At 32.2% G+C, this 15416-nt stretch overlaps 1 protein-coding gene across 1 annotated transcript in view; it reads right to left on the bottom strand.

Annotated features, from left to right (window-relative positions):
* JAK2 (Janus kinase 2) overlaps positions 1-15416 on the bottom strand; it is a 144542-nt gene that overhangs the window by 67258 nt on the left and 61868 nt on the right. The window contains exons 3-5 of the mRNA XM_003762130.4: positions 10640-10763; positions 6767-6884; positions 864-1009 (exon numbers count right to left, since the gene is read on the bottom strand). Of these exons, the coding sequence (XP_003762178.1) occupies positions 864-1009; positions 6767-6884; positions 10640-10763 (388 nt within the window). The remainder of the gene's footprint in view (positions 1-863; positions 1010-6766; positions 6885-10639; positions 10764-15416) is intronic.

The raw sequence follows: 15416 nt of genomic DNA on the forward strand, positions 1-15416 counted from the left end.
CTCTCTTCATTAATGAACAATTGGAACTGGTATAAATATATAGTCTGGTTGCCGTGCATACACATAGTTTTCAACATTCACCCTTGTAAAACCTTGTGTTTCAAATTTTTCTCCTGTCCTTTCTCTACCCCTTCTCCTAGACAGCAAGTAATCCAATATATATTAAACATGTGCAATTCTTGTATACATGTTTCCACAATTATCATGCTGCACAAGAAAAATCATATCAAAAAGGAAAAAAAATGAGAAAAAAAACAAATGCAAGCAAACAACAACAACAAAAAAGTGAAAATACTATGTTGTAGTCCCCATAGTCCTCTCTCTGGGTGCAGATGACTTTCTCCATCACAAGACTATTGGAAATGGCCTAGAATTACCTTGCTGTTGAAAAGAGTCATGTCCATCAGAATTGATCATTGTATAATCTTGTTGTTGCTGGTAACAGTGATTTCTTAAAAGACTATGTCAACAGAATTTTGGTCCTCAAGAATGGATTGAATACCTGCAGCTGGAGAACCAATGTAGTCAAGCCTGGAGGGGTTCACCACCAATTTTCACAGGGTACATAATTTTTTGGTTAAAGCAAACCTTCCAAATAATAGAGGGCTGTAAACTATTTTGATGGTAATTATACTGATTAAATTACAAAGATTTAAAGAACTAAACTAGCTAAGTTTTATTAAATCATTTATGACTTTTTCATAATTCCCTAAAGATATCTTAGATAACATTATGTTACTAAAAATTAGTACTGGATATAGACTTAAAAATCATTATGATCTTTTTAAAAATGGTAAATAAAATATGAAAATTTTTGCTGTTTTTACTTCTATGTGGCACTAAAATGCTTTTTAAAAAGTTACCTGGTAGAGTTATAGACTGCCAGTGGGGTCTGATCCTTTTCTTTAGCTATTCTCATTATATCTAAGACAGCCATCCCAAGACATTCTTCTTGTGTTTCATGAGTCACAGGTACTTTGATCCATCCATGAACAAAATCATCCCGCCACTGAAAATGAACAGAAAGGTAGGGAAAAATGTTTTCAGTAATTTCAATATCACACTGTAAGCTAAAATACATTGTTCAAAAACAATGTATATGTGTATGTGTATGTGTAAAAAAAAAAAAGTTCTGGTTGTTTTTAAAAATTTGCCATAAAGCTCCAGTGATATGTCTTTCTTTCACTTCAGCAAGAAAAGACCTGATTTTAATTAGGGCTTCAAAAAAAGGTACAGAAGCAGCTTTTTTCAATCCATATACTTGTGATATTTAAATGATATTCATTTACTAAATATTTACAGAGTACCTATTACGTATGAAGCACTATTTTAATTAACAATAGCTAACATTTACACAGAACATTGAGATTTGCTCTTTCCATATGTTTTCTCACTTCATTCTCACATTCATATTGCTATAACTATGCCAACTCCATGAGGTTAAGAGAGGTCGTGACTTGTCCAGGGCCATAGTCTGCAAATACCTACAAAGAATATTTGACTTCAGGACTTCCTGATTTCAAATGCTATATTCTTATCCCTTCTGCCATGCTGCCTCCCAATAAAGGGTACCACAAAATAAAATACTCAATCCTTGTTTTTAATGAACTTACTACTTAATTAAGAAGACGAAATGTTTATACTCATCACCCCAAGACAAAGTGGGATACATTGCACAATAATAGTAAACATTTCTTTTCTTCTTTAAGCTTCATGTACCTCAGTCCTCAAGATAAATACTATGAGGTAAAAAAGCTCCCACCAAATTTCTTTGAGAATGCAAATATGATTTTGTTACCTGAGTTAGGAAGAGCAAAGACAGAGAAAGTGCCTATTTTCCAAATCAATAATGATGCATAAAATTTAAATAAAATACCACCATGTGGCATAATCAGGTGGGATTTATACCAAGAATGTAGAACTGATTCAATAGTAGGAAAACCATCAGCTCAGCTGACCATATCAATAATAAGTGATCATCTCAACAAATGCAAAAAAAGCCTTTGAGAAAATACAACACTTATTACTATTAAAAATATTAGAAAGCATAGAAATATGCTTAATATGATAAATAAATCCTTATCTATCTAAAACCAAGAGCAAATATCTGTAACAGGAATAAACTATAAGCAATCCCAATACAACTGGGGTGAAGCAAGGTTGCCCATTATCACTATTATTATTCAATATTATATTGAAAATGCTAGCTTATAAGTACTGAGGAAACAAAACTATCACTTTTTGCAGATGATATTATGGTATACTTAAGAGAACCCTAGAAAATCAACCAAAAAATTACTGAAACAATGAATAACTTTAGCAAAATTTTTGCAGGACATAAAATAAATCCATACATATCATTATTATATATATATATATATATATATAACACTAACAAAATTCAGCAAGTAAAGACAGTAAGAGAAATTCTCTTGAAAACAATTGTCTAAATAACTGTTTAGTCTAATTGTCAAGATAAATCCAGAGACTCAATAAAACAATAACAAAATATTTTTTAACAAAAATAAAGATGTAAACAGGTGGAGAAATATTCATTGCTCACAGGTAGATCCAAATAATATAATAAAAATGACAACTCTTATCTAAATTTACTTATTCAATGCCATACCCAATCAAACTACTAAAAAAAAATTTATAGTGTGGAAAAAATTACAAAATTTATCTGGAAGAACAAAAAGTCAAGACTATCAAGGTAATAAATGAAAAAAAAATTGTGAAGGAAGGCAACTTAGCAGTACAGATTTCAGACTATTACAAAGCAGTAATTATCAAAACAATCTGGTTTGGTTAAGAAATAGAGTGGTAGATCAGTGGACTAGAAGAGATACACAATACACAATAATAAATGACCACAGCAATCTAGTGTTTGATAAATTCAAAGATCCAAATTTGGAGAAAAGGATTTGTCATTTGACAAAAATTTCTAGGAATAATTGGAGAGTAGTTTGGCAGAAATAAGGCACAAGGCAATATCAGAGTGATAGCTCACTTAAGAAAAGACATTAGGACAGACAGCAAAGGATACTACTTGGGGCAATGAAAAATGAAGGATACTGGGTCTAGCCTCATACATTTACCCTGAACAACTCACTTAACCCTATTTGCCTCAATTTCTTCATCTATAAATTGAGCTGGAGAAGAAAATGGCAAAGCACACCAACATCTTTATCAAGAAAACCTCAAATGGAATCAAGAGAATTTAGACGCAACTGAAGATGACCGATCAACAACCAACAACAAAGAGGTTAAATGATTTTGTCACTTTTGTCCCTTTTCCTAATCTTCTTCTCTCCAGAGAAATTCATACACCAAGTTAAAAACTCTAAATGTTTTCAGGTCAAGAAAATAAAATACCTGGAAATGCTAGTTAAATTTAACTTTGGCCATAATGCACATACATATAATGTCTTTTCCTTTCTTAAGTAACTTTAAAAAAATTTCATCTTTTCCTTGTGTTTTGCTTTATGATGTTCAGTCATTTTCAGATGTGTCCAACTGAGATTTTGAAATTAGTGTTTTAGGGCTTTGTGTAATTTATACTTGTGTTACCAAAAAAACAAACAAAAATAGCCCAAACATCTTAGGTCTTATTATAGTTATTTAATGAGGACTTTTTAAAGTCCTGTCACATGTATTTTTCATAGTGAACAATGTTAGCAGCTTAAAACTTAATTTTAAAATTTCAATTTTTAATGTAACAAATAAAATTTAAGCCATGGTCACAAAATCATATAATGAAATTCAATTGGGAGGGAACATGGAATAAATATAAACTATTTTCTACAGCCAAAAAAAAGAAAAAGATTGGAAAGTTTTTTATTTGTCAATGGCTATTTACTTGCTAAGTCACCATGCACATTTTGACTTGAAAAAGTCAAGCAGAATTATGTACTGAGAACAGATTAGGTTATTTGTTGCTATGACTTTCTTCACTCTCCAAGTTTGATTTCCTAAGGAAAAACTGAAAAAGCCTCTGAAACAATTGAAATTGTATTTATTTTTAATGTACGCTGAGGGCAGTACCATACAATGGAAAACTCTTCAGTCTTTCAGTTGTTCAAAAATGTTAACCTTTTACTGATTCCACTAAGATAGTTTAGCTTGGGGTACTTACTGCATGTTTTGGACACTGATGCAATTTAAAGATGATTGGATTATCTTATTTCATTTATAAAGCAATAAACTTTGGAAGGGGAGGGTCATAAACACTACCTAAAAGCCAGGAAATACATATGGGGCTATTCAAAGACTCTCTGGAGTTCTCACTATGAAGTTACAATGCCATGTTAAATTTCAGTTTTTCTCCCACACTGATATCTGGTTCTATTTTGGTGTTAAGAACAAACATCTGGGCTCTCTTCACTTTTAGAATTTACTAGTTCAATGGCAGACTACTTAGTCTCTGTGAGCCTCAGTTTCCTTATCTGTCAAACTGAGATTAAGAACAGTATTATAGTGAAAACCAAATTAATTAAAAATGTAAAGAAACAGTGTAACATCAGAATACTAAATGCCAACTAATATTATTGAGTATTAAACATTCAACTTTCATAACTACCTGATAATAGTCTAACTATTGTAAAATTGGGATAATAATAGCATTTACCCCTCTGTGACTAGCACATAACAGGCTTTCTATGAATGTTTATTCCCTTTCCTTCTTTCTTTCCCTCAGACTTCCTCCCAGTAACTGACACTTAACTATGAAACAGCTTAAAAACCTGTGAATGCCATACTAGCAGAAAAAGAACCATGAATAACAATGGTTCTGACATAGCCATTATCAGAGACTATAACAAAGATGACCACTGGGACTAAGGAGTAGAGTGTGAATCTTTGTTAACCCTTTGCTTTTTCCAGAGAGGACTATGGGAATTGAATGTTGTTGGAATCTTTAAAAACTGTTAAGCCATTGGAGCTGATAGAGAAAATAATTATCTAATTTGGCATGGTTCAATATGATTGCTTTGATCTTAGAAGGAGACATTTTGGGCCAGAACTTGAAACAAGGTACTAAGTACAACTGATAGAAACGATGCTTGTGTTCACACCTTTAGAGAGCTCATAAATATCTAAGTACTCAATGGAGTTCACACGTTTGGGAGAGTTCAGGGTTTAGAAAGAGATATCTGAATTCACACCTCCCTTAGGGCCAGAGAGCACTCTGGGAAATAACCCAGAATCCCTCTCTCTCCAGAAGGAGGAGTTAACCTTTGAGAGATCATATATATATATAGGAAGAAAGAAAGCAGAGGCAGAAGCCAAGGACAAAGCTGCAAGATCTCTTGGAACCAAGCAGAGAGATAGGCTTCTGAGCTAACCGGGCTATATTGAAGGACACAATAAAAGATCTGAACTTTTATCACCTGGCTGTGTTTTGGAAAAAGAACACAAACAGAATGTAGAGATAACATTCTCATTATTTTTGCTGTTGTTCACTTGTATTTTGTTTTCTTACTCATTTACTTTCCATTTTGATCTGATTTTTCTTCTGCAGCAAGAGAATTGTATAAATATGTTTACACATATTGGATTTAACATATATTTTAACATGTATAACATATATTGGATTACTTGCCATCTAGGGGAGGAGGTGGAGAGAAGAAGGGGAAAATCTGAAACACAAGGTTATGCAAGAATCAATATTGAAAAATTATCCATGCATATGTTTTAAAAATAAAAAACTTAAACAACAAGAACAAACAAACAAAAAACTCTGGTTTTCTAACAGTACTTCGTGGTCACCTGCCTAAAAAATACTATTATACCTAAGTTACTCTCATAGTTTTTCTTAATTTTGTCTTCACTCACACTAATTTGTTAGGTGTCAAAGAAAATGAATTAAAGTTATTGATGCAAAAACATTTGAATTTGTTTTTTAATTCAAGACAGCAGATAGGAAAATACATAGGTTAAAAGTGCTAATTAGTGCCATAGAATAAATTCTGGTCCTGGAGTCAGAAAACCTTGGCTAAAATTCTATTTCTGATACTGAGAATGAGACTTCTAAAATCCCAATTGAATCTGAGTAATCTTACTTAACTCCACGGACCTCAATGTCCTTATTTGAAAATGAGGGTATTAGGCTAAAAAGCTGTGAATACCACAACAGCGGGAAAAGATCCATGAACTACAGTGCTAAGTCCCATGTCAGCACTTGATCTACAATTGTATATTGACCCTCCCTTATACCTAAATGTAATACATCAGTAAGAAACGTAACAGGCACAACTTTCAGAAAGCCTGAACTAGTATTTAATGGCCTTTCACAAATTTTCACACAATTCATATTTTTATATTTCTTACATTTTACTATCTATCCTTTAAAATGCCTGACATCTGTAAGGAATTATAAGGTAGAAAAACAACATTCCTAAAGTATTTCATTGTCTTATTTCCAACCATTTGGAAAATAACTATGTGAATACTCTATATGAATTTAAAATAGATCCCTGTAAAATACGGGATTCTTCTTAAAAATCTCCAAAATATTAAAAGAAGTGGGGTAAAAAAGGAAAGAAACCAGGAAATTCAATGAGTCTTAATAGACCATGTGAAAATATATTCTATTATCTACAGTCTTAAGATAAAAAATAAAGCCAACAATGTGCTACTCTGCCCCTGCTAATTAAGGTAGGTGCCAATTTTGCTTCTGCATGAAGTTGGCTATGATTAAAGAACATACAAAAGAAAAAAGTTTATCAAATTATAAAAAACACAGATACAAGGGGGGAAAAAAGCATACCTGAGCAAAAAGGTAAGACATGACAAAGTCATCAAGAAGAGGGGCCTCTGCACCTCGAGATATTCCATACCGATATGTTCTATTTCCTCCATTACAATACCAATGAGGAAAGTAAAACCTAGGAAAAAGATAATTGGTAGCAGTGAGTTCATTTTGAACTAATACAAAAACAACTCATATATCAATTTTTTGAAGAATGTAATCTTTTTTTTAAATGGCTCCATAAACAACCAGCACAAGTGAATTTGAATTACATATTGTGAATAATAGATATATATTCTATAGATAATAAGAATACATTTTCATTATGAATAATATTCATTTAATTATAGGTTTTAAAGCTGTGTCTTTTAAGAAGATGTCTGGGGAGAAAGATAAATGAGAAAATATCAATCTATTCAGAAAACCTAATGAACATTTATGAGCATGAGTATTACTAACCCTGTCTTTTAACTAGATTCAGCAATACTGACAAAATGCAGAAAGCACTTTAAAAATAATGACATCCCACAATCCTTCCATTATTCCTTCACTAGCTGCCTTTTCACTACAAAATATGAAGTAAAGTCAAATCTAGTTAGTAATCTAAAAATTCAAACAATACAATCTAGAAATAAAAATTGTTTTTTGAAACATAAAAGATCTACCTCCCTTAGCAAACCCCTATTACTAATAAAAGTAACTAAACAATTTATATTCCATATTTATTATTTTAATCTAGACTTGAAAGGATCATAAAATCCAAATATCTAAATTTTAAAGGAAACAACATAGAAGCCCTAAGAGAGTGGTGTAAAAAACAAAATATCTTAATGCCTTTTGGCTGGATTTCCATTGGATTGTGTTTATGGAAGACCCTGAGAATATTTGCTGCAAATATGTATTTGACTAATGGCACAGAAGTAATAGTAGGACTTGAATAAATTTAGAATCAGAAAAGAACTTAGAGATTATCTAATTAAACCCACTCATTTTATAGGTGAAGAAACTGAGGGAGGGAAGGTGTATATAAAAAGAGAGGAGGGAAGAATTAATTGAAAAGTACTGAGAACTTCCACCTCCTGTCTATACTGTTGCCTCATGTCCCAAAGACAATGTTTCTTTATTTCCCCCTCTCAAAATCCTTTTCCTTCAGGATTTAGCTCAGGAGTCAAATCTTCTCTACAGCCTTCTTTCTTTGATCCTGGCTCTTCACTAACCTCCCCACTGCTTAGTGTCCTTTTTGTCTGTGGCTTCAGAGAGAAGAACTAGAAGTAATGAGTGCAAGCAAATTTAAGTTGGACATAAGGAGAAAAGTCCCTAAGAATTAACCATGCAAAAGTGGAGCAGGCTGCCCAGAAAGGTAGTATATTAGCTTCCCCCACCTCAAGCAAAAATGGGATGTTCACTTCTCTGGTACTTGTAGATGGTATTCTTTATAGCAGATGTAGTTCATTGCAATATAGTGATAAAAATGGACATTCAAAGTCACCTAGTACAATTCCCTCATTTTATTGTTGAGGAAACTAGATAGCCAAAAGGGACTTTATGCTCTGAGATCTGGTGACTCCTCAAATTAGCTGGTATTACATTTATTTACATGCTGTATTTCTCCAGTAGAATATTAGCTCCTTAAGGAGACTTCTTTTCCATACTTGCATGCTCAGTGTACTGTACAAAATAGCCACTTAAATACTGTTTACTGAACTGAACTGAGAGAATAAAAAGAGAGTGGAATAAAGACACACTTTATTTAAGGCTGAACCCAGAAAACAGTTACCATATATGAGACCTTAGGTAACAACTTCTCTGGGATTGTTTCCAATTGTAAAATGAGAAAATTGGACTACATGTCATCTGAAGTCCCATTCAATTTTACATCTATGATAGTCTAATCCTAAATTCTGATTTTTAAAACTAATGCCACTATTATTATCATAATAAACATGGTAGGTTATCATTTTGTAAAATTTTTTTAAAATGATGAGCTGATTTATTCAAAGAATAACATAAAAATCTGTTTGCTAAAGAAGCTGCAGAATTTGCATCTTACCCCATTAATGCTTTTGTAATTAATAGGGTATTGATACTTCTGGAATTAGAAAGCTCATTTTACAGATAAGGAAACTGAGGCAAACATGGTTAAGTGACTTGTTCAGGCCACACAGCTAATTAATGTTTGAAGCCAGTTTGGAACTCGGAAAGATAAGTCTATTTACGGTGTCACCCAGCTCAGCAATAATAAAATGTTTATATTCCACTAAGTAAAAATACCAAAATGTAAGTTTTTCACAGTCATTATCAAACTGAAATTTAATTTAAAAAACCTAGTTTTGAAATTGTCTCCCTCTTTTTTGATTAAAAACAAACAATATCAATAAAATCAAGAAAAATACAAACTCATTGGTCAACCTGCGATCTGGGGGAAGGGGTGGGGGGAATAAGGGGAAAAGTTGGAACAAAAGGTTTTGCAATTGTCAATGCTGAAAAATTACCCATGCATATATCTTGTAAATAAAAAGCTATAATAAAAAAAAAGAAAAATACAAACTCCCTTAATAATGCTGATTTATAAATAGTATAAGTCACAGAAGTTTCAAAACACAAACCTAAGTTATCTTATATATTGGTACATTTGCTGAACATATATGAGTATACATTGAATGAAGGGTGTACAATTATATATGTATGTACGTATTTGTGTTTTTAAACATATACATGCTTCATTCATTCAACAATTATCTACTAACTACCAGGTTTACGAAGATAAACAATAGTCACTGCTTTACTAAATATGATAAAAGAAAAGTATAGGTACAAAGTAATTTCCATGAGAAAGGCAGGAGAAATTGACAGAATAAGAAAGATAGGGATTGATCCTCTGAGATAAAATGAATTTCAGGAATGCGGGATGGAGAGGGAAGAAAAGCACCCTCTGAAAAGGCATAGAAACTTTTTGACCTCTTATCTGACAGCTGACATGCCTGACTTCCTTCTCCCTGCTAGATACTCTCTAGTTTATTATGTTTCCCCTGATAGAATATAAGCTACACAAGTGCCAGAGCTGTTTTTTGTCTTTGTGTCCCCAGGACCTAGATAAATTCCTGGATATGTAGCAAGTACTGATGGAATGATTGATTGATTGATTACATGCCTATACCCTCATTCCTCAGCAGAATGTAATCTAGATGAAATCAGCAATTCTCTTTCATAAAAATCTGAATCCACAGCTCCTAGCTCCTAATGGGTGAATAATGGGCATAAATAAATATTTGTTGAATTCAACTGAGATTATCTACAAGACATCCAGTGGAGTGGTCCATTAGGCAGTTATTGATATGGGTCTATAAGATGAAGAAAGAAACAAGCTGAACAGTCAGATCTAGACGTTGTAGACATGTGATGTCTGATTTCATTGAGATGCAATAAATATAAAGTTAAATCTGATTCACCAAGATGTACTGAATCCCACTTGAATTTCAAATAAATATTTACAAAAGCCCATCATTTCCTCATGAACAACTGAGAAAAAATTACTTGTGGAACTTTTATTTTAGAATTCAAAGGACTTATTTTTATGAGAAATGTTCTCTATCCTGTGAACTTTCAGCATTGTTAAGTGTCCTCACCAACTTGTGTTTCCACAAATATAGTCAAAAATGGTGAACTTTCAGTCACCTCCAAAGTGTAATTAGCCATAAAATTTGATTCCTAGAGTATTCTGATTAAACAACTCTTTACTCTTTTACATAAAGAAGATTTGTTCTGATTTGTTCTCTGTTGATTTTGTGCCTTGATTTTTCTAAGTAGTTTGAAAATCTGTCACCACCCCCCCTCCCCTTTCCACTTCTCATCATCACATAAAGCATTTCACTAATTTATTTGGAAAAGTACCTTATTCGGTAGAGTACATTGTATCTGGTTGCCTCATCCACATGGAAGACATGGTTGGGAGGATACCAGATCCTCTCAGTTTCACTCATTAAAGCAAACATATTATGATAGACAGGGGTGATACCTAGAAAAACAGAAAAATCGTGATAGCTATTGTTCAACATAAATATGAAACAAAAAGTATATATGTTTTAAACTTCTAATTAGCAGTGGTAAGATATGGACTCACTAAAAGTACTTGAAAAACCAAATATATGTCCTTCAGTGTGACAGTTTAGTAACAATTCAAAATTGTCCCAAACACATTAGGCTTCTGCGTTCTACTGAATAGAAGAGAAAGCACAGGAATGGGAAGCTAAGTTTAACTGTGGTTGCATTTAAAATTAGATAAAGCAATGGTCAGATATCTGATTTTTCTTCCTCTCAGGTAATAATTGTTTTTGATACACAATGAAAAATTCTAGGAAGAAGGATATATTGCTCTAATGAGAGACAACAGGTAAGAACACATACTTTATGAATGATTAAAGCACTAGTAAATTTAATATGACCATATGCCATGTCATAATATGACAAAAACATGAATTATATGGTTTTGCATTAAGATTAAACACAATGCATTTAACATATTCATAAATGAAATAGTCATTTTTAATTCTTTTTAATTCTGTATTGATATAACAGATATCAAATATAAATATGAAATTACAGAATTATAATCAAGGCAGATATGACTAGTATAGATTTTAAAATAAAGTTTAAATATTATACAGAAAAAAACATTTTTGCTAATCAATGTAAGTTTATACTGCTTTGTATATAGGTGGTGAAATTAACAAATATATATTGTCAATCTAATGAGTTTTTCCAACAAGGTTATAAAAAGAGTGGTAATATATCTTAGATGAGAGTATATAAGTTATATAACAGCAAAAAAGCTTATTCTAAAGACAAATGATGAATTGAGTATAATTTACATATATCTCTTTAAATTACTATAGATAGTACAAGTTCAATTATCCTCATCTTCTAAGTTCCAGGGAAGAACCTGGTTTCTGAGAAGTTAAATGGCTTGCCCATGATTCGATATCTAGTGTCTAAGGAAAGACAGAGGGAACTCTGGGGTAGCAAAGGTTATGACAGTGGACAACAAATCTGACATATTCTAAAAAGTCTTTAAATGTTTTTTGAGAACCAGTCCAAGCAAGTGCAGAGAAATTCCTTACTAAAAAACTGGACATGAGGTTATCAACGTTTTAATCATGATGATTCATGATGAAAATACTAAATGGTCCTCAGTCCAGTGTGACTCTCCTACTTCTGGAAATGACTGTGAAATGGAATAAAAAGGGGCAAAAGGCTTTCAGAATCACAAATTTAACAATTCATCTATAAACATTAACATATTTTCTGATATTCAACATGGCCTCTTTCCAAATGAACAAATTAATATAATACCAAAGGAAAGAAATCATATCCTTGTTGATATTCTTGTTAAAAAATAAAAACCTAAAGGGGCAATTAGATGGCATAGTGGATAGAGCACCAATTCTGAAGTCAGGAGGCCCTAAGTTCAAATCTAGTCTCAGACGCTGAGCATGTATTAGTTGTGTAATCCTGGGCAAGTCACTTAGCCCCAATTGCCTTGCCAAAAAAAGAAAAAAATCCAACCAAAAACAAACAAAAATAAAGCCTATCATATATAAAAGTTCCTAGTAAATGGAAGGATAGCTCTCCGTTTCTTCTTATATAGGAAAAAAAAAAGGTTTGGTTTGATTGTGCATCCTAAGACAACTAGAAATATAACTTTCAGGGACACATTCTCTCCTTGTAGCAATCTTGGTGAGAGTAAATAAGATACCAAATAGATAATTGTGGCTCACATTTAAATATTCACAGCTTTTCTTTGTTCTTTCTTCCCTGCCCTCCCTCCACAACTTCCTATTCTTCTATTATTATGTCTTTCCCATTAGAATGTTGTTTTCTCTTTTTGAAGATCAATGATATTGTAAATGACTGATGTCTTGACTTGCACGTGAACTGGATTTAAGTGAGGCAAATGACAGTTTCATCCTCACTCTCTTTTCCAGAATCATCAATGTCTAGTGGCAAGACAAAAGTCAGAACAAATGGTGACAACCTGGGATGCAGAGGATGACTGGTATTTTTGATGTCTCACCAACTCTAAGGATTCCACAATACTCGCTTCAGCCACCTTCAAAGCCAAGGGAATTGTTTTCATCTGCCCATTTCATTGGGAAAAGTCTTGATAGGCTTTGGGTAGGCATCCTTCTTACTCAACAACAAGCTTAAAGTCTGTCAACTACCCACCATTAGAATAAAAGTTTCTTGAAGATGAAGGATTTTGGTTTTTTTCCTTCGGTTTGTTTTTTTTTCTTCTGTCAAAATTTTGTTTTCTTCTGTTTAAATTCCTAGGACTCAGCCAAGTCAAATCAACAATTAAACCTTTATTATGTGCACTACGTTTTTATTTTTCTGTAGGAAAACAAATAAAAAAAATTTCCTGCCCCCAAGGAATAAGGTAGACACCTAGCAAATGATTAATCTATTTATCTACTATGTAATTAAAAAGAAAAGCAGAGGGTATATAAGAGAATTGCAATTTCCTATAGGCATCCTTTTTCTGTTCTACTAAGTATAAGAATAAAACACGGATGTTTTACTTTGCATTAGTTAAAAGCAGAATAAAAATTTTTAAAAAGGAACATGCTGCTATATTTGTCCAGAAGAAGTTCCTCTGAATTTTCTACTTCTTAAATTTAGTTTCTTTGGATAGTTTTCAAAACTAGAAATCAGCTTTATTTACAACTGAATAGGCACCTGGGAGAATACAGTGCTTTGCTACTGGGTTTCAAAAATGTCTGCTAAGGCTTTTTCTTAAAGGAAAGCTTTTTATGTGTACAAGAAAGCCTTATGCTTACCTAAATTCATCCTCAGTTTTTTGTTTGTCTGTTTTAAATAACAGCAAATTCAGGTTATCTACTGAAAAACTTTATTTGTACTTCATTAATTAGGAATTTAATTTAACTTGATAAGGGAAAAGTTTTACTAAGGAAAATGATGATGTAATTATTCTAAGATAAATTATTATTAACCATACACATTTGTAATGTGATTACTATTCATCAAAGTGAGTTTAACTGAACTAACTGAATTTATAATGCAAAGTGAATTAACTGAATTTTGTGAGTAAGGAGAAAAGTATATGAAAGTTATTAAAGTAAAAGGGGACAAACTTGTTAAAGAATTTAAAAGCTAAACAGAGAATTTTATATTTGATCCTGAGGATGATAAGAATGACACTGGATTTTATTGATTAGGAGAAAAATATTATTGCAAAGATAGGAATGACAAGATCTAATAACAAATTGGATATGAGGGCAAGTGCAGATGAGGAGATATGACACTGAGATTGTAAGCCTGGGTGACTAGGAGGTTGGTAATGCCTTCAACAGTAATAGGAAAGTACAAAAAAGAAGAGGGTTTGTGGGCAAAAATAATAAGTACCCAAGCCTATTGCAGGGGATGAATGAATTGAGAAACTACAAAAAAAAATCTCACAAATTAAACTAACTTTGATATTTGATAACTTTAAAACAAAAGTGGGCAAAAAGACTCAGAATCATAGAATGTAGTTTACATACTACAAAGAAGTCTACACTTAAATAACATAAATATTTTCTATTTTGAAGCAAATTTTTATTGATATCTTTTGCTTTTACATCACCTATCTCTCTCCCTTTACCTATTTCCAGAATTCCATCCCATATGGCAAGGGATTTTAAAAAATTAAATCTAAATTTTAAAAAAAGTCAAAAAGTAAAGAGAATAAACACCAGCAAAACTGCTCAATACAAAGAAAAACAATGTGGAAATTATATGCCATGTTTTACATTTGAGATCCTCCCATATCTACAAAAGGACAGAAGGAGATGTTTTCCATTAATAGTTTCTGATTGAAGAAATTCCATGGACAAATGAAAATTTGACATCAACTCTGCAATTTAGTCTTGGAAAGATTCTTATAGCCACAAAAGTTAAATGATTTTTTCAGGGTCTCACAACATACACACACACGAATGTTATGTATGTAACAGATGGTATTTTGTGGATTTGGGGGTCAGTTCTCTACCACTACTTCAACCTGCCTCCAAACACCAAATTTTATCATAAAAAATGAAAATGAATATATCTTAAGACAGGGAAATAATGGTTCTAGATGCAGGAGTTACATCTGAATAATCTGAACATAGTAAGACCACTACACTACTATGTTAGAGGAAAGAACAAAATCAGCACTAAATTAGAAGATAAAAATAGGAGGATATGAAGACTGATCAGACATTTCTATCTTGACTAATTTTCAAAATAGCTTCAACATGGATAATGAATAAAGGAACAGACATTTCTTGGGCCTGTCACTATTTCTTATATTAGTTTAGCATTTTGACAACTGACTCAATGAGAATGCCAAAAAAAAACCCTAGAAATTCATTTCATCCAGGAAACTCTTGATCTTCTTGTTAAACAGAGAAATATAGCAGCTGAGAGCAATATAGATTTAGATTATAAACTCATTTGTAAAAAATATTATGCAGTATAATGAAGGGAGATTCTAAGCACTATCACTTCCAACAAAAAGAAATTGTGGTAAGAAAAGTAAATTTATACAAAGTTTGATATGAGACTCAAATAAAGCAGATTACCTTAATTATATATAAAGATGAAACTAGAATGAGAGAAACAAATGGCTTTA

The sequence above is a fragment of the Sarcophilus harrisii genome, chromosome 1, assembly GCF_902635505.1.
Source record: "Sarcophilus harrisii chromosome 1, mSarHar1.11, whole genome shotgun sequence".
NCBI lineage: Eukaryota > Metazoa > Chordata > Mammalia > Dasyuromorphia > Dasyuridae > Sarcophilus > Sarcophilus harrisii.